This window comes from Hyaena hyaena, unplaced genomic scaffold (genome assembly GCF_003009895.1).
Source record: "Hyaena hyaena isolate Hyena2069 unplaced genomic scaffold, ASM300989v1 scaffold_17, whole genome shotgun sequence".
NCBI lineage: Eukaryota > Metazoa > Chordata > Mammalia > Carnivora > Hyaenidae > Hyaena > Hyaena hyaena.
This window is the reverse complement of record NW_024080648.1, coordinates 5,207,248-5,228,260: the sequence shown is the minus strand read 5'-3', so window position 1 is coordinate 5,228,260 and position 21,013 is coordinate 5,207,248. Positions and strand designations below refer to the sequence as shown.

The 21,013-nt window shown below is 36.7% G+C and overlaps 1 protein-coding gene across 1 annotated transcript in view; it reads right to left on the bottom strand.

The window, feature by feature from the left end:
* Positions 1–21,013, bottom strand: part of TNKS (tankyrase) — a 211,365-nt gene that overhangs the window by 57,885 nt on the left and 132,467 nt on the right. The window contains exons 6-11 of the mRNA XM_039220634.1: positions 16,510–16,604; positions 14,535–14,601; positions 14,041–14,227; positions 8,966–9,087; positions 7,222–7,313; positions 7,051–7,129 (exon numbers count right to left, since the gene is read on the bottom strand). Of these exons, the coding sequence (XP_039076565.1) occupies positions 7,051–7,129; positions 7,222–7,313; positions 8,966–9,087; positions 14,041–14,227; positions 14,535–14,601; positions 16,510–16,604 (642 nt within the window). The remainder of the gene's footprint in view (positions 1–7,050; positions 7,130–7,221; positions 7,314–8,965; positions 9,088–14,040; positions 14,228–14,534; positions 14,602–16,509; positions 16,605–21,013) is intronic.

The following is a 21,013-nucleotide window of genomic DNA, read 5'->3' as shown; positions in this document are numbered from 1 at the left end:
GTATTTACCTTCCTGAAGCAGGATTCTGTGCATGCCACCTACCTGTTCAAAACTTCCCAATGGTTCCCCCAGTATTATGAGATCAAAATAAAAACTCTCCCATTGAAACTACCAAGACCTCGCTCCAACATATATTTTCAAGATTTTCATTATTCTCCTTTTTCAGTACCTACTGGATTCACTAATTATAACTTCTGACTAACTCCTTTGCTTTCTTGATTGAGTCGTGAGTTGAAATATTGTTTGTATTTTGCCAATTTCTATATATCTAATCCCTGGACATTTCCAGCTGAAATCTTAGTTTCTTCGTGAAATGTCTACAATCTCTCCCCCAGCCTGTTACCACCAGTGGAAGTAACTGATCTTTGAATAGCAATCTACCCATACTTCTCTTATATATATCACTTTCCAATTTGTATGATAGATATTCAAGTTGACTATAGTAGATACGACTATTACTAGATTTTAAGGCCCCTAAGAGAGCATCTTGATCAAATTGAAACTTCATATATACCCCACAGTAACAAGTGCAATGCCTGGTACAAGCTGGGTGTTCAAAAATGGCTGGTGAATAAATGGTTCACAAATCATTAAGTGTGTATACTACGTGAACATCAGACTCTTAAGATATTCTCTAACCAGAAAATATGTATTCTTCTTTCCGTAGAAATCTGAAGGGAAAAAAAATTTAAATGCCAGTGTTGACAGAATTGTATAATATTGAAAATAACTAACTTACTTTATCTGTAGTAAGAGTATAATTTAAAGTTTTTACAGATATTTACAGAGCACTGTTATCCAAGTAGGATGGACATCTTTAAAGCCTCTCCTGTGAGGAATGAAATAGACAAAAATGACCATAATTTAATTCTTAGCTCAAATTCTGATAGAGTAATCAATATTTTACTTTAAAAGGTTCTTAATCCTTGAACATTTCCTAGCTGACCTCGAGTGTATTATTTGCAAACCTTCAAAATTCGTGTGGAATTTTAACAAAAGAGATATATTATAATGGTATGTATTTTCTTTGCTTTATTAAAAGGGCACTCACCTCATGTGCCCTAACTGTGTGAGAGACAACCCCCTGAGCAGAGCTGATTGGATGGGTGGGAGCCAATCCAATGGCCGTGTGGAACAAACTGCAATCTCATTCAGATTCTCCCTTTCTCCTCTGAGACTCAGGAAAGACAACAGCTGCAGGTGTTAGATTTTTAAGCCAAAGACTCATAAAACAGGGGCTACCAAGCCCACTTTTAAGCCATAGAGAAGTAAAACAGGAAAAGAATGAAGCAGATGACCTAAGACCAACACAGAAAAGAAACCCAAGTGACCACAGAGAGAGAGAGACAGACACACAGATAGAGAATGCAGTCGAGGTACTCAATAGTTTCCAAATTCCTTGTTCTAGTCTTTTGTAGATCTCAGCTATAATTCCTGTAGATTGTTTCTATGGGATAACAATATGGGTAATCTCAGAAACGTAATAAGCATACATTTATAGAAGTAGATTTCCATTTGTGCTTAATCTAGATTCAGTTGATCTGTTACTGGTAACCAAAATGTCTCTGAGACATTGGCCCTTTTGCTCTTTGCGTTGACATGTTCAAACTGCAGACAGCTGAACGATAAGAGATACTTTACATCTACAGCTTTGAAAGCATTTTAACATCTTTGGGCTAATAGCAACTGCTTATCAGTCCACCTCTTGAATAGCATTAATCAGATCTTTATTACGAGCTAACATATTTCCCCAAAGTGAGCAAAGACTCTTCATCGCTTTTCAGTGTGAGAAATAAGCCCACTTAATGCCAATTACTATTGACACAATTTCTTCTTACATATAATATAAATAAATCTGTCCAATAAAGACAAACGAACAATTGAAAGAAATTTCTCCATGTTCCACACATTTAACAGATGCTTGAGTAATGACAAAATAGCAAGTACTTTTATATATGAAAAAAAAAGCACTTTTGAATTAAACCTTTCATTTTTAGGCATTAATAATACCAATATGCAATTGGGACTTAAGTTCTACTTAATAATGATAGCAGACAGAGCTGTAGGAATGGAATGTCAAGGGAGACTAACAATAATAAAGAAAAAACTGCCACATGAAGGATAAAGTCTTCATGTCTCTCCCATTTAGGCTTTAGGTCTCACAAAGCTGGGGGTTGGTAGAGATAATTAATCTTTTTGAGAAATAGAAATTTATTCCACTATAAAAGTTGATTTTTCAAATGAGTTGGCTAATACCCCCATTTTCTTATAGCCCTCCTTTCTTTACAAGCCATCTGTTTCCTATCTTTTTTCTGAATACTGCCTGCTTGTCTATCCAGATAACTAGCTATCCTCCACCCTGCTCGATGTCCTGGGAAATTCACTTAAAAATGTGGATCAGATCAACAAGTCCTTTTGCTCTTTAAGTTTTATTACATTTGGCCAATGGGAGGGAATGGCAAGAGACTGGTGGGAAGCACGGGTGTGAGGGGGAGGAGCCCGATATACCCCCATCAAAGTCTACACATGGTGTCAGGGGACCTTCTCCAAATAGCTACCTTCTTCTGTTTCTTTGTCCCTTCAGGCCCAGGGATGATAATGTCTTCCGACTTGCTGCTATCCCTTGCTCATATCCTTAAACCATGCTCACCTTTGTATATGATTCTTTTATTAAACTTTCCTCAAATTACCCATTTTGAGTGTGCCGCTTATTGCCAAGACCCTAACGAATACAATTCTCTACCCCTGTATCTTTGGAACACCTCCTCTGAAAGTTGTCAAAGCTTTTACATAAACATTGCCAAGTAAAACGGCGTTGCCTACCTTGATTTCACTCTGTAGCACCGATCACCTGTTCCTTCTTCATACTTCTATTGCACTCAGTAGACACTGTGATAGAACTTTCAGTTTTCTCTTCCCATTGCTGCCCTTCAAACATGGTAATCTACAAAGGTCCTTTCCTAAATTCTCAACCCATCTCTCTATATTTTTTCTACAGACCCTGTTATGCATGATCACTATGTCGATGGCTTTCCAAAAAGGTCTTTCTAACTCTAGACTGTCTTTCACACTCTAGGGCATTATTTCCAACCACTGGCTATATCTAAATGTCCCTATATCATATCAACTCTCAGTACAAAATTATCAGGGCATAGGAAACTAGTATTTCTCTCTAGCTTTCTCACTTCCCTGAATTGTACCACCCTTTTCTAAATCCATTCTAATTCCTGATTCATTTCCACATATATAACTATTCCTTCATAAGTGGCTTTCATCTTTCTGTTCCTTCTTCATTACTAATGCCACTAATCAGGATTAGCTTCAATTTGGTAACTGCATACATTTCAAATTGGTACTTTCTACAGTATCTAGCACACAGTCTTAATCATTTTGCATCTCAGTATTTCTTGAGTTAACAGATCAAAACAAATTATAAAGGAACTGATATATAAACCTTACATAAAAATTTAGATGATTAAAGGAAATACGTAATACATGTCTGAAAAGACAAACATGGAAAAATACAGTGCTCATATTTACAAGTAATTAAAGTATTGCTTATATGCCAGGTATTATACTACATACTTATATATACATAAGCTCATTTAATTTTTATACACACACACACACAATTACTTATAGAGGAGGTATTAACACATACATATCACTGATGAGTCAATTAGGGTTCCAGAAATTAATTCCAAGTTCACAAAACTAGAAAGTGGAGGACTGTACACTTAAAAGTATGCTTGTCTATGTTATATTTCCAATATGTTTAGTTTAACATGCATAGTGAACCTGAACTTTATCATCAAGCTTTGAGCAAAAGAATGTTTTGGCTTATGTAAAGACTACTAAGTTGTATCTGTCAAAGTAAGACAGACTGGCTCATGGTATTAGATCTCCCTATCCAAATCTCTGCCTTTTCTGATTTATTAGCCTTAATCTAGGAACTTGACATGAGGAGGGAAGGAGGCAGGATGGTGGAAACGGTGTAAGGGGGTTGAATTCTAATCCAAGGGTGGTGTTGCTTGTTAGGAAGGTGGTTTTAGAATCAAATGGGAAGTGTAAGTTGTCTAAAAATCAAACTGAAACCATGAGTTCTCCAGAAAGAACACTGAGCAAGCAAACAATGGGGCTCAAAAGTAGCTAAATGAGTTTTTACCAACACATTAGTCACCAAATAAACCAACCCTGAGGGATAGCAGCCTGCGCTGGAACCAGTGAGTAAGTGAGTGGGGAGGATGGCCACTGCTATCTATTGGTTCAGAACCCTGATTCAACAGGATTTATCTTCCATTTTAAAGGGCCTAATAGTAGGAGTTCTCGATTTGGATGAGCTGCAGTGGAAAGACTAAGGAGGGCCAACTAGTCTAAAAGTCATTCTATATCACCGACAGAGTGTTTAAAGTCGCACATACCAAACTGATGAATTGAGACGTTATTGATGAGACTATACTGTGAACATAAGGAGCAGAATAAGATTGAGAACCACAGAGCTAGAGCAAGGAGGACTGGGAGAGCTTAGAAAACAGTGTTATTTTTCACAGAAACGCCATAAAATAAAATGACTCATGGGAGAAAACAAATAGATATCTTTCAAAAATGAAGGGCATTGTTCACGGGCTTTCAAGAACATTATAAATGCCATAAACTGTTTTTAAAAATAGGTCAATGATAAACATATAATGCTCTTAAGTGTAGCAGAGAGTCCACTTAGCTTAGTATTTTCTGCTTGACGGAGCAACAAGACATTATTTATAAAACAATGCAGTAGTCGTACCCTCAAAATAAGTAATAAATCAGTAGAACTATGTTCCCTTTCATTCTAGGTCATCCTGACTTTTTTAGATAAAAATACCAATTGTCCTTTTAAAGCAAGGATATCTAAATTTTTGGACTCTGAATCTTATGAATAAAAAAATGTGTTGAGAACCCTTTCAATATACACATGTGTTTATTTGTAAATTGTAAGAAGCAATGCTACACTAATACACAATAGATACATATAAAACTTATACAAAAAGAAATTACAAAGGATGGGAAAGAGATGACACAATTAAAAATTTAAAAATATTTTAATTACTAATGTACAAAATATCTTCTGGCTCAGTTAAAAAAAACTAAAAATCTTATAAAAATTGTGATGTAGATTTGAGTGTCGGATTCTAAGTTCATTTTCAATAGCTGGTACCATTGACCATATTAGCTCAAAAGATATAAGAGAAACATGTTAGAGCCACTGGGAAAAGTGCACTGTTAGCAATGCCTACTAAGTCACAATGCTTATTTTTGAACAATTTTTTTAAAGTTTATTTATTTGGAAAAACAGAGAGTGAACAAGGGAGGGACAGAGAGAGAGAGAGGGTGAGAGACAATCCCAAGCAGGCCCCCCACTATAGGCACAGAGCCTGATGTGGGGCTTGAACTCACAAACTATGACATCATGACCTGAGCCCAAACCAAGAGTTGGACACTTAATGGACAGAGCCACACAGGTACCACCACAATGCTTATTTTTAATGTAATTTACTAATTATGTTAAGGTTTTAATTGAAACTCTGCTAGTAAAATTCCATCCTTCTTGGTGTTTTCTAATAGGTTCAAAAACCACCTAAACACAAATTAGGAAAGACTTTAAAACAGGTTGGAAAATTCTGTTTTCAAGTTTTTAAATTATATGTAGATACGACAGGTGGGTGATACATTTACATCATTTTTTTGGCAACAAAATCGCAAAACAGTGGACGTTTTCCAAAAATCTGTTCTCAAAATGTCCCCTTTATTTTTAAAGTTTCTTTAAACATGCAGTCACTTTCCTACTTACTCTAAAATATGTAATATTTGCCTTTAAGGGTCTGATTATGTTTCTGTTTTTTTTATAAAGTACCTATATGCAAGTAAAAAATATCTACATGCAAGTAGTCATTTGTCATCATAGATGACAACAAATTTTGAACCCTCTTATTTTCATTAAACAAAAAAAAAGCACAAGAACTAAGAATGAATATTCTTGAAAATACTAATTCATGAAATAGCCAGACAATCTCTTTATGCTATCAGGTTGTCATTCCCTTGAATTACGAACAATGTTATTTATGAAGGATCTACCATTTAGGATAGTACCCATAAATCTACTCATGTGGACAGGTGTAAAGTGCAATATGTCACAACATGCTGGAATTGAACAGATGAGTAAGTTTGTCAGTGTCAGCCCCTCACTACTCAGACTCCCATTCTCCTCAGAGGAAACATCTTGAACTGACTCAGACAGGCTGACACACAGACCTAATGAGGGAGCCAGCATCAATCTTTGTATTAAATATTAGATCTTAACTTCTTTATTCATAAATAAGGGAATTATGATTTTAAACAATTAAAATTCTATTTTTTCCTATTCTTAATGGCTCATCTTGTATATTCCATAAAGTATCTACTTTGAAGACTTCTGCTTTAAAAATATAACTACTCTTGAGGATGTAAAAATATGCACATTCAAATCACCTCTGAAAAACAACCGGTTTGCTTCCTTCCTCCCTCAAGCAATTCATAGCAATTCATAGATAATGCCAACAAAAATGGTTACCCCCAAATTTCACATATCTTCAGTGTTGAGGTTACTGGAGAAAAGTATTATCATTACCAGTTTGAAGGAATAAAAATGTTCTTTAGAGTAAGTAGCAATATTTTGAGTATCATTTACATAAATTATTCTCTGATAAACCATCAATGATGTTGACTATCAAAATATATCAATTCCAGTATTAATGTAAAATACAAAGTTCAATGTATTTCAACTGGTAAGATCGGAGCTACGTTTTATTGCCTTACAGAAGAATGATGTTAAAGTACAGTAAGACACAGGTAATTATTTTTATTAGTAACAAGACTTAAATCAGCTCGAAAAGAGAAGAGATGACTTCAAATACATGGTAACAGTCCTTTACAAAATTAATGTCTCCAGGAAAATCAGAGAGAATAGTAACAGTATTAAAAGCAGCTAGCTACTAAATTCCAAATTTGGCATTTTATTTTTGATGCGCGTCTTACCTTTGCTCCATGCTTGTGTAGAACTTCCATGACATCATTGTGAGCTCTTTCTGCGGCAACATGCAAGGGAGTCATGAAACTACAGAGAAGAGAGAAGGAAAAGGTGATGTCCTAGCTTTTGTTGCATTTCCCCTTTAGGAACTGAACATCTCCTTCTGCGACTGCACTTACTCTTTATTTTTTTCATTAACATTTGCTCCTTTTCTAAGTAATAGTTCTGTCACTTGTTTTCGTTTGGGATGCAGGGAGGCCACAGCACAGTGCTGTAAAGCAAAAAAACTAAGTTAATAAGCTTCTATGTGAAAGCAGATTTCTAAATTAAATAGCATCTGCTGACTCTTTAGAACACTGTTATGTCAAAAAATGTTTATTTATATATTTTGTGTTATGGAGATGAATGAATTCTCCCTAAATACACTGGAAGTATAAGACACAGGTCTTTAAAACAAGATAAAGCATTAAGAAATAAGAAAGACTTTGTTCCTTTTCCTTTGGCCAATACATAATTATCCAGAATATACTTATTTGAAGGTAACAGAATACTGCCTCTCCAAAGGTACAAATTTCTATACCTCAGTTGGTCAATCCTTCATTGGGTTGTCAGCCACATAAATCAATAGTGCTCAAAATCTTCCCCCGAGCCACTCCTGGCTCTATATAAGCCTATATGCCCAGGGACAGGCAAGAAGGTAATAGACTTGAATTTGTTTAGTGGAAGAAGTATTCTTAGAAGTTTAATGTTTTATCCTATATTTATACAGTTTTTGTATTCAACTTTGTTTTATATTAAAATGTTAAGAGTAGGGGCACCTGGGTGGCTCAGTGTGTTAGGTGTCTGACTCTTGATTTCGGCTCAGGTTCTGATCTCATGGTTTGTGAGATCAAGCCCCATGTTGGGCTCTGTGCTGGCAGTGCGGAGCCTTCTTTGGCATTCTCTCTCTTTGTCCTCAATTCACTCTCTCTCCCTCTCTCTCAAAATAAATACACATTTAAAAATATAAAATTTTAAGAGTTAAAACCTACTAACTAATGAATAAACTGAACACTCCAAAAAAGCAGGCCAGGTTTATTCTTTTGCTTTGGGTATGTCCCGGCATAATGCTGTGTAATTTCTGAACCCCAGTTAGAGAGCATGTATTTAAGTATACATACAGCTGGCCCATTTCGGTTTGATGACTCTTTTAATGTCGTTTTCAGCAGGTATTGACTACAGGTTGACTTTTTTGTGCCGGCTAAATTTGGGAATTTTAACTGAAGCATATTTAGAGGTCTGTGATATAGGCATCACATATGCTAAAATTCTGACTAGGAATAATTTTATCAGCCCTATTTCTAAAACTTAATGTGATCACTAACAAGAAAAATAAGCTAATCTTTCTGAAAGTACATTAGAAGAAAAAATATGAAGAGTTTAAAAAAACAATCTGTATAGTCTAGAACAAAAAACTCATAATCTTAATATTTTTCTATAATGAATGTAGTAATTCTTTGTAGAATTAAGACTAATTCTTTGGATAACTGCTCCAAAGATTAATGCAAGTACCTCTGAAAATACTTTAATAGTCTATAGAAGACAAATAGTCTTTACCTAGCAACGATAAGAAAAAGATTCTATAGAGAAAATCACATCTTGTATTTTATGAAAGAATTGGCCACAAAAGTAGATTTGTTTTAATACAGTTGGGTAAAGACAAAGGTAAAAATAATTTCCAAGTCAAGTGTGAGCAAATGTCTATTCTCTCATGCATGAAAGCAATCATCTCCTGAACCAAATTTAAAAATCAATGCAACCAACATTAAAATGGAAATTCCTGGCATTTCAGATACTAAGTTACTTAAGGTTTCTGAAATGAAAACCATACTTTGTGCTTCTGCTATTACAGACCTTAGGAATGGATTAACAATGAACTCTTACCAGGGCAGTTTCGTGAGACTGTGGTTGTTTGAAATTAATGATTTCCAAAGCAAGTGTTTTTTTAACTTTGGCTAGGTCTGCTTCTCTGGCTGCTTGTAGTAAAGAATGACCTTTAAATTCATCTGCCAATGAAATAATGGTTGACATAAAAGATTTAAAATCTGTAAAACTCAATAGCATGATTATGATTAAGTAAGAAAATTATCAATTTTACATATGACTCTATTTTATCAATAGCAGCAACATGATGGTAGGACGATAAAGGTGCAGAGGATGTACAGTTAATGAAAAATTCTGAAAAATGTATGCTCTAAAATAAAACCATTTTATAGTCTCCGAGTCCACAGAGATACACACAAACGAAGACACTCACTGCAGCTAAGTTTTAAAACAAGCAACAAAAATGTCTACCAAATGGAAGCCGGTTCTAAACATATACACCGAAATACTTTATAATAAACAAAAAAGATAGGTCTGCACATACTATCAAGAAAATACATATAATTACACAAAAAATCAAGTAGCAAAAGAGGAATGACAGGTTGACCCATATTTTTATACTGTTACACTACCACTGCTACCACACAACTAAATACAAGAAATGGTACAAAACAGGCACTTAGAGAAATATTCACCAAAATATTAATAGTTTTAGCACAGAGAAGGAAAGAACTGAATTATAGGGGAAGTGCCAAGAGTTTGATAATTTTTTAAAGGATAAATAATATTTTCTTTATTATTTGTGTAAGCAAATAAGAGATTTTTTTCAACTGCGATTTCTTAATTAACTGCCTAAATAAAAATCCAGTATTCTAATTAAAAACTTACAGTCATATTTTCTATTTTACAATTTTGGTTTGTATTTGGATATGACAAAAAGCTGGAAATTCTTCTAAAAAGATACAAATGATATGTAAGTTAATGTATTACATAGCAATCCCTGGCCAGCCCACACAGGCCTCTGCACCTGCCTACTACTAAATTCCTTTCTTTTCCTCTCTCTTCTCCTGGGTTCCCCATTTCACTCCCCTCTGTCCCTCAAAAGACAGAGAAAGACACACACAGAAACATATCTGCCTTAATAACTCCTATTACTGTGATGAATCACAAACTTCTACTAGTGAAACTAAGATTATACTATCTGTTAACTGACTGGAATTTAAATAAAACCTTAAAAAAGAGAAAAAAACCCCTTACTACCATTGTTCAAGGTCTCAGCTTAGATACTCTGGATAGGCCTACTTGACGTTCCCCATTACTGGGCTAGGATTCCTTCTTATGAAGTGACCTGCACTTGCATTAGCCTTGTATCACAGGACAAATCACATAGCCTTATTTGCTACGGTGGTCCTATCACTTAAGCACACTGCTTGTATACAGTATATTACATATTCAATGTTGCATGAATGCTCAATATTTATAAAATAAGTCATGGCAGGTGCTAGGGAAAAACCATTTTTAGGAAAGCTCTTATTTAGTGATACCTTATCATTGCTAAATCCCTGAAAGTATAGGATTTTGAAACTTCAGAAGGTCAAAGTTGAGGTCAAATGCAGTAAAAGTAAACCAGTATTTTCAGAAAACAAAATTAATGATGTTCATGTTAATGAAAAATTAGGGATAAATCAAGGGGAAGAATTACAAGCTGCCACAGGTCAGGAATAGGATCCTGGCAACTGCAAAGGAAGGTGATGTGTTGAGAACGGATTTCAAACACAAAGTACAGTTTTGCTTTGGCCATCAGTCTGAGGAAACTTAAATTGAATTTAAATCATATCGGCTGTTTTTCTAGTGACAAATGTTCTATGACTATCAAAATGATACAAGCAATTCTACTTTTTCAATTACTCTGAGTTCAGAATAGGTGCCTCAGAAAAAAAATTCAGGGCAAACTTATGAAAAACATAAATAATATAACTATAAAACTAAGGAAATTAAGAAATTAGGATGCATGGAACAATGCAACTAAACAAAATGATTATTTTCTCAAATAACAAGAAATAAAATCTCCCTTATCTTTGCTTTTTAGGAAAAAGTAAAGATTTCTACCCAAATTGACTTTCAAATCTAAAATATATTATTGATGTATACTCAACATTAAAAAAAAGCCAGAAAATGGAAAATCTATCAACAATATAATGAACCCTCCAAATGTAAAGGTTACATAAAGGTGTGTTTTTAAAACCTCAAGGAAGTACTTAAGTAGCAGAAAAGGCAGTAAAATTGCAAATTACTCAAACTTACCCTCAAAACTTAATACTTACAAGATGCCATATAAGTTTGTTTTTTTTTTAAAGTTTATTTGAGAGAGAGAGAGAGAGAGAGAGAGAGAAAGGGAGAAAGAAAGGATCCCAAGTTGGCTCAACACTGCCAGTACAGAGTCCGATGCAGGGCTTGAACTCACAAACCATGAGATCATGACCTGACCTAAAATCAAGAGTCAGACACTTAAACCAACTAAGTCACACAGGCGCCCCAAAAGTTCCTCTTCAAGTGCATTTTGAAACAAGAATGAAAGCTACATTCAGTATTTTCACTCTAATATATGCAGAATCCAAACTGCCTTGTTCATTTGGCTTCATGGAAACAATAAAAAAAAAAGAGAGAGAGGAGAAAAAAAATGTGTGTAATAAAAATGCTATAACCATGGGTATGATCAAGATATTGGTTGTTTCTTATATAATTAAAAAAAAAATTTTAATGTTTCTTTTTGAGAGAGAGAGAGAAAGAGAGAGAGTATGGAGAAGGGGCAGAGAGAGAGGGGGACAGAGGATCCGAAGCAGGCTCTGTGCTGACAGCAGAGAGCCCCATGCAGGGTGTAAACTCAGGAACCATGAGATCAGGAACTGAGCCAAAGTCAGAAGCTGGACTGAGCCACCCAGGCACCCCCTTGTATAATTTTCTTAAGAACTCTGTAATTGTGAATGCCTAGAGTAAGGCAGTGGGTATGATGATGAAAATCACAGAGAAGTTCCAATTTTGTTAACTCCTTTTCTTCAGATAATTTCTTGGTGGAGTTATATTTAAGAAAGTAAAAGAAATATTGGGAAGGTTGAAAAGTACTCTAATCAGGGAACTTCTTTTACAAAACTATATACATAATTTCCATTAAATCATAATGTGTATACTGGAATCAGATAGCCCAGTGAAATATACTATAAAAACTCATATAACAGTACTCACAATGAGCAAAATGCTTGAAAGGAAAAATAAGTCAAAGGTGACAGGGAAGATAAAGCTGAGTCCAGGGTATAAACAAAAAGAAGGAAATTAAAAAAAGATTAAAAAAAAGTTTTGAGTTAAATTCAATTCAATAAACTTGCAGTGCACAGTATGCACAATGAACTGTGCTGGGCTGAGGGTAGGCAGAGAGAGAGACCCAGACACAAATACCATCAACATATTTTTATTAGGTAACAAGGCATTGTGTGGGTGCTAAGAAGACAACAATGAAACAAAAAGTCTTTCGAGAATTTAAATTTCACTGGGAAGACAGAACATGCACACAGAAGAATGAACTATATAATGCAAGATAACATATAGCAAGGGTCATATGAGTGGCAGAGAGAATAAAAGCGTTTCTACGAGGATTCATTGCTGAGACACCTAGCTAGTTACAATCTGGTTGGTGCTGGCCTATAAAATAGTGGATGTCATCTGTGTCGGTACCAAAGTAAGTTTAAATTTCTACTTAAAGTGAAAATTGCAAGTCTTCCTGTTTTACTATAAACCAGCTTAAAATCTACTTAAATTTAAATGACATCACCATTTTACTCTTTTTCTTAAAGTATCATTTAAAGATTTTTCTCAGGCATTTAAATCCAGTTACCTGACTCTTAGAATCTTTGGAGAGAATGACAACCATGGGATCAGTTAAATATTAGGTAAGTAATGCCTTAGTTTAATTTAAATCTGCAATGCCCACATGTAGAATTAAATGTACCTCTGTATTTGAGAGGGCAACTAAATGTAATGTGCTATCCTGAATGAGATCCTGGAAGAGACGCAGAACTTTAGGTCAAAACTAAGGAAATCTGAGTAAAATATGGTCATTAGTTAATAATCTATCAATACTAGTTCATTAATTATGGCAAATGTATCATACTAATGTAAGATGTTAGTAAGAGGGTAAACTAGACATGGAGTAAATGAGAACTCTCTGCACTATTTTTATAACTTTTATGTAAATCAGAAACTATTCCAAGACAGAGGCACCTGGGTGGCTCAGTCTGTTAAGCACCTGACTCTTAATTTTGGCTCAGGTCACCATCTCCTGGTTTGTGAGAATAAGCTCCATGCTGGGCTCTGTGCTCACGGCGCAGAGACTGCTTGGAATTCTCTCTTGGTCTCTCCCCAGCTCACTCTCATACTCATGCATGCTCTCTTTCTCAAAATAAATAAACCTTAAAAAAATATACAAAACTATTCCAAGAACAAAAAGCTTATCTAAAAAACATGCATATAGGGGGGGCGCCTGGGTGGCTCAGTTGGTCAAGCATCCGACTTTGGCTGAGGTCACGATCTCGTAGTTCTTGAGGTCAAGCCCCACATCAGGCTCTGTGCTGACAGCTTGGAGCCTGGAACCTTCTTTGGATTCTGTGTCTCCCTCTTTCTCTGCGCTTCCCCTACTCATGCTCTGTCTCTCTCCATCTCTCAAAAATAAATAGACATTTTTTAAAAAATTAAAAGAAAAAAACAAATTGGGGCAAGTGATTGTACTTGGGCTATCACCCACATAAGAAACACAAACATGATTGTGCAACCTTGCAAGGCCTGGGAAACAGTGAGCGCTCGATAGCACAAGAATTTATAAGCTCTGTGAGCTCAGAATTTTTTTTCCTGGTTTGTACACTGTCATAGTTGCAGTGTACAGTAAGCATGCAAGATATGGTCATTGATTGACTCACCCTCATTAGCCTTAGAAGAAAAGTACAGGATCAGAAAGGAGGATTATCAACTAGGGCACGGGTAAGAACAGAAGGTTATTCAAGCTGGACAAAATACCAGTAGCTAAACAAAAGTGAGATACTGCAATTTACAACAAGCGATACTGAGTTTGAGATATAAATACATACAAGTCAACCTCTCCCGCAGCTCAGGAGTCGGAGCCATATCCACAGCACTTTTGCCATGGCAATTGACCAGCGTAGGATCAGCGCCATGGCTAAGCAACAGAGAGCAGACTTCCACGCGGTTCTTGGAAGCAGCCTCATGGAGTGGAGTGAATTGCCAGAGGTCCATCGCGTTGACGCAAGCTCCGTGCTGGATGGAGAAAAACGGTTTCAGGTCAGTGACAGTTTCGCCAGATCGAGTAAAACTCAGAGGACGTTTATTTCATTGTAAGTTGCAGATGTGACTGAGATGCCAGTAATACCGTGTTTTAGTTAATTTCAGCTTTTTAAAACAATTTAAAATAAGTTGAATGTTTTGAAAACTTTAAGGCAGTAGTATTTTCAAAAAACATTTTATGTTCTTAAAACTCTTATTAGCCCCCAAAACACATGAAAACTCATGACAAGTTAGGGGGACAAAAAGCAAAGAGCATTCAATATTTTAAAATATCTTTTACCTTTAGTAGCAGTTCTGTGACTTCATAATGTCCATATGAACATGCATTATGAAGAGGCACAAGTCCACTAAATGGAAAAAAAAAAAGGTAATGAAAGTACTAAAATTTCAAACAAACAACATATAGTCATTTATCTAAATGCTAAAAGACAAAAACTAATAAATCCAAATATAATTATATAAAAATATTTTATTATTTATTTATTTATTTATTTTTAAAATTTATTTCTAGGAGAGAGAGAGAGAGACAGCGTGAGCAGGGGAGGGTCAGAGAGAGGGAGTCACAGACTGAAACAGGCTCCAGGCTCTGAGCTGGCAGTCAGCACAGAGCCCGACGTGGGGCTCGAACCCACGAACCGCGAGATCATGACCTAAGCGAAAGTCGGACGCTTAACCGACTAACCCACCCAGGCACCCCTATATTAAAATATTTTAAAACATTTAATAAGAGGATACAAAGCATAGCTAATGTTTACCCTTTTGTATCTATCTTGTGCTTTGTGTACATAATCCCTACATATAATGATAAAACACCAATTAGGAAAGCATCGAGGTAAAAGAGCATGAGCTAAATGACAACTGCCTGCTTTAAAGATCACATATTTATAGAAAAATATTAATTGATAGTGAGTTGAAATATTCCTACCATTTTATTTCACTCTGAAGGTAACTGCTGGCATAAGAATGAAACATCCAAACTATTATGACTTGCATGTCCAACTCTCATTCGGCATGAGTCAGAGACATCCCGTTTTTGTGGTGTACTTCTCTTGATGACTCACCTATTGTACACCCATCTATTTTCAGAGAAGCATCAGGCACTTGTGCCCCTGTATTATGGGGACACTGTTCACCTAGGGCACAACTCAGGCGAGAGAGAAACAGTACCAAAAAGATGATTCAAAATGTTGGATTCCCTCCCTGGTAAGTGTCTCAGGTACTGAGCTGTTTCTTCATTTCTAATGTTTCCTGACATGGCGAGGGGCAAAGTAAAAGGAAGCCTCCTCCCTACAGGGCTTCTTTGCTTTATGCTGCCAATGACAGGCGTGTAATACGGATCTACATCACCTGGGTACTAAGGTCAATTCTCTTTTAGAACTGAAGGTGGGATAATGAGAAATGTTAGCCCATCTCATAGGAGCAGACTTAATTCATGCCTCTGAAGATGAGGTAAGAAACTGGTACAAAGTAAACGATTTCACTGCTTTCCTAGCTGTCCGTCTCCCCTCCATTCCCACCTCAACCTTCATAAATGTTCTCAGTTCGAATGTCCAAGATTTTATCAGGATAAAAGCCAAATCAGATTATTATAAACTTATGATTTTGGTTTATTAAGAAAAGATGATCCTTACACACCAGATGAACAGGACAACTACATTACGGGATTATCAGAATTTTCAATTTGTTTCATCTCCCTTTCTGAAATGCAACTTGAGTTGAAAAATCAATGTAATTGAGAAAAGCAAAATTTAACGTCAAATAATAGAACTGCAATAAAATTGAACTAATTTGGAAGTTACTATGTGAAAGCATCTTCAATGAGTAGAACATGAAAATGAAGTCAAAGTGAAGTTGTAAACATTCTTAAAATGCTATACAAACTACAAAGTCATGAGATACAGGACTCTGTCCAGTGAGCAAAAGCTTTAGTGTAACAGATGCTAAAACAAAGTATAACAGGCCGTGGGTAAGACCACTAAAGGAAATAAACTGAGGGGCGCCTGGGTGGCTCAGTCAGTGAAGCGTCCAACTTCGGCTCAGGTCATGATCTCACGGCTCGTGAGTTCAATCCCTGCGTAGGGCTCTGTGCTGACGGCTCAGAGCCTGGAGCCTGCTTCAGATTCTGTGTCTCCTTCTCTCTCTGCCCCTCCCTTCCCCCACCTCCACTAGCGCACTCTCTGTCTCTCATGAATAAATAAACAGTAAGAAACAAATATTTTTAATAAAAAAAAAAAAAAGGAAACAGATACACTTACCCTTTGTCTTTTGCGTGAACATCAGCACCATGCTGGAGAAGAAGCTGTACTATCCTCACTCTGTTGTAGCCTGCCGCTAGATGTAGAGGTGTAGACTAGAAAAGCAAAACACATTCTCTCTTCAGGTAAATCACTCTCGCTTTGTCATTTCACCTGTGTTTATTTAGATTGAAACACAATACATTCTAACATACACAGAAAGCACTGCGTCAAAGTGCCAGAAAGGCACATTTCATAACTGGATGAGAGACCGTTCACTCACCTCAGGGCAAATTCTACCTTCAGTGTCATTCACCCATTTCTCCTACTTGCTTTTAGGGCCTTCAGTGCCCTACCTTCTCTACTTTATTTCTTACTTCTTTCCATCAGGAACCATCCTCAGTGTTCTGAGAAGACATGTTATGACCAAAAACATTCTTCCTTATCCTACTTAAACCTTGCCCACTTTTCAAGCTCAACTTCAAATCCCAGTTCAACCATAAGGACTTCCCTAAAGACCTGGCTCTCAAAATTTCTCCCAAGTACAGAGGTTGAGAAGCCTCTCTAAAGAACAATTTGAAGAAACTTTAGTGGCGAACAAAAAGGACAATGGACCATATTCATTGCACATGGCTGTTAGCAATGGGTCAAAATTAATTTGCTCTTTCAGATGCAATGAAATATAACATAGCATTTAATTCTTCTATTTTATGTACTATATGCGGCATATATAAAAAATCTAGTTTCTTCTCAACTAATTTCTGCCATGTTAATTTGAACCAAGTTATTAAAAGAATCTCTGCTCATATTTAAAATGGTAATTAAAATAATCAAACTTCTTGCTTCTTTTTTTAAAAACAAAATAACAGTAATGAAAAGGTTCTCTGCAACCACTGCAATTTTCCCACCTTTGCTCATTTACGTAAAGTTTAAATACTTTAACAGCTTTTCACCCAAGGCCTAACATACACCTTCATGTACTCTCATCTCTTCCTGTCTTCTATTTGGGCCTTGGTATTTAGTAAGATTTTAAATTTCTTCTCTTCATATACTATAAATATCAAGATACAAAACAATCACTAAATACTGTACTTTCTGTTACTACTTTCACAGCGCGTTGTATATTCCAGCAGTCTTTAAGTTTAGGAAATATTTTTGAGGGAACACAGCTAATAATGAGGAGATTGAGTAGATGAGAAGAGTCTTGAAGGGGAAGTCAGGAAACCTGATTCTATTTCTGAGTCTTAGAAACTGTGAAAGCCGTATTACCTATATATCTCAGCCTCTCCATGTGTAACCCAGACAGAAAATCACCCATCCTAGCTACCTCAAAAATGTGCTGAAAGAAAGTTTTCTCCCATACATAAACACTTTTAAAATGCAAAATGCCATATCAGGATAGATGATTAAAATGTCTGTATCATCAAACCACTTGCCCATCCAAGTGTCTGCTTTCAGACACATGTCAAATGTTACTGGAAATAAAATTGCCAGGGAATACCAAGTTTTTTCAAAACTGTTTCCCCCTCTCCTTTAATATTTGAAAGATGTTGCTTCACTCTCTTCTGGCTTGCATCATTTCGGACTAGAAATTTGCCAACATGCGTATGCTTATTCTTTTGTACGTGTGCTTTTCCTCCAGATGGTTTGATATTTTCTCTGTATCACTGGCTCTAAGCAACCTGACTGTGAGGTATATTGGTGTACCCTCCTCCCCACCCCCCTTCCTTCTCCTTCTTCTCCTTTTGTGACGCTTGGCACTAGCTGGGCTTTTTAGATCTGTGCTTTATAGTTTTCACCAAACTTGGAAAACATTCAGCTATCATTTTTTCAAATACTTTTTCTGCCCTCTTTCCCACCATTCTCTCCTTCAGGGACTCCAATGATAATATATTGTAGGTTGCTTTCAAAGCTTGTTTTTAAGGGGCACCTGGGTGGCTTAGTCGGTTAAGCGTCCGACTTTCACTTGGGTCATGATCTCGCGGTTCGTGGGTTCGAGCCCCGCGTCGGGCTCTGTGCTGACTGCCAGCTCAGAGCCTGGAGCCTGTTTCGGAGTCTGTGATTCCCTCTCTCTCTGACCCTCCCCTGCTCACGCTGTCTCTCTCTCTCTCTTAGAAATAAATAAAACATTAAAAAAAAATTAAAAAAAAAAAAAAAGCTTGTTTTTAAGCTTTGTTAAACAGGCTCGGAGCAGCCTTTTTAGTTGAGGACTAATTTTCCTCTTCTAGTGAGGTATTTATTACCCTTCTGAGTAGCCCGTGATATCTGATGAATTAAGAGGTTCGTCCACTCTGGCTGGTAGCAACAGACACAGTCACAGACACCATGTGACCCGTCAGAGCTGTTCCCTCTAACCCTCTTTTTAGTGGTTCTTCTCTCACCTCCTGTGGCTTCCTTGTACTCACGGAACATCAGTACGCAGCTGAGCACGGGAAAGGGCCCCTCTGCAGATCTCTGGAGCTCTCTTTGTGTAGCTCTCCTTTCGCTGGCCCCCAACCTGCTAACTCTTGCCCCAGGGTCTCCCCAAACTCTTAATTCCATCTTCTCAACTCAGGGAGACCAATGGGCTCCTCCTGGGTTTCCCCTTTCCGGTTTAAGGACTGGAAATGTTTTCTAGACAATAAGCTAGAGCAATCACACCACTCGGCTTATTTAACGCTTATCTCTCAGGGATCACTACATGTACTGCATGATGTCCAATATCTGCAACCATCGTTTTATAGATTTTGTTCAGGTGTGTGTATGTGTGTGTTTATTGTTTCAAGAGGGAAAGTAAAACTAGTCCCTGTTACTCCACCTTGACCCACTTTCAGGATTTAATTGAACTTTTTACCGCACTTGGGAAGCTTCTTCCAGAGACAATGACTGCTCTGGATGACTGGTCAGTAAGTCAGTGAGTTCTTTTATAGGACATAGCTGCCATTTAATATTATATGAAAAAAGTGACACCTTCATTACTGATGCACAAAAAGATTCCCCTCTTTCATACTAAGAATCTTTTACAAAATTTTATTTGTATATAGTTGATTTAATAACAGTTTTTCTGATTCCTGAAAATGAACAAAGTCCCTAAGTAGGTAAATGCATACACACACACACATCAACTGTTTATTTAGAAGAATAAATCAGAAGAAAAAAAATTTCGTTTCTGGATTTTTAACAGTGAGACTAAAAATTATTTATAATGCTTTCAAAATGGTTATGTACTTAGCTTCTAAACTGCTGTCATTAGGTAAAGTAGAAGGCTCTGTAATTGACAAGGTGGGAAGTGATAGGAGGCTTGAGATAAAGCAGTTGTGGGAAAAACAAGAATTGAGGAATGAGTAGTGTCAAGAACTATTAGAAAACAGAAGAGACAGATCTGATAAATGACTGATGCAGGTAGTAAGGGATAGAGCAGATCTAGTTTGGAAATGTCAGTGACAGACGAAAGGAAAGAAGGCTATAAGCTAGGGTGGGGAAGGGAGGAGAGAAGAGGAAGAGGTTTGGGTTTATGAATCTGAAGTGCCTCTTTGATGCCCCACTGACTATTTTAGCACGTCCAATGCATCTTGGAGTTTGTGAAGTGACGGGTAAGCATGGTAAATAAGAAAGGCTCAATACTTGGCCTTGTTGAGTCTTCTTCCTCCAAAACATGAGTCCCTAAATGAAATACATATATACTAATTCTTCAGAAGGACAAAGATCAGGAATCAACTAGAGAAAGTAAATACTATTTTTTTTTAATTGAAATTCTTGTTAGTTAACATATAGTATAGCATTAGTTTCAGGAGTAGAATTTAGTGATTCATCACTTACATAAAACACCGAGTGCTCATCAAGTGCTATTAAATATGACAAACAGCATAGTAAGGGAAGTTTGGGATGTTAGGAGAGGCTAGAGGCTGCATCCCTAAACCACTCTGGAGGCCAGCAAAGGGGCTGAGAGAAGATTCTCTGAACTGCTGCCTGAGGGGAGACTTGAGGATAAGCAGAAATCACTGAGGCAAAAGGTTGGGGAACTTCATTCTAGGTAGTATGAAGAGCACATATTAATACCCAGTGGACACGGAGGAACTAAAAACAATTCAGTGGCTAAGTTTAGTGTGTGCGATTAGGTGACCATCTAAGAACAACGGGAACCCCCTGAAGAATGTGAAGCAGAAAATGATGTCAGATTGCAGCTTTGGAAAGATTGCTCTAGTTATTCCATTGAAGATAAATTGGGGGTGGGGGTGAAACTAGTGGCTAAAGACCTGAATTAAAGACTGCAGGACTAATGGAGGAGAGAGATACTGACCATTGTCAGTTAGCAAAATGGTAGCTGTGCCTCAGTAAAGGTGGCTGAGCTGAGGGAGTAGATAAATTTACAGGGAGAGTAAGTACAGAAGAAGCTAGAGGAGACTTTCCAAGTAGTCACTGTAATGAGGATGATAATTATGCAAACTAAATAGTATCACTAGAAGGCACGTATAAATCTGTAAATGCATGCAATAAACTTGAAGAAATGGTAGAAAGCAAAAAGAAGAAGTACAAATTAAGAACA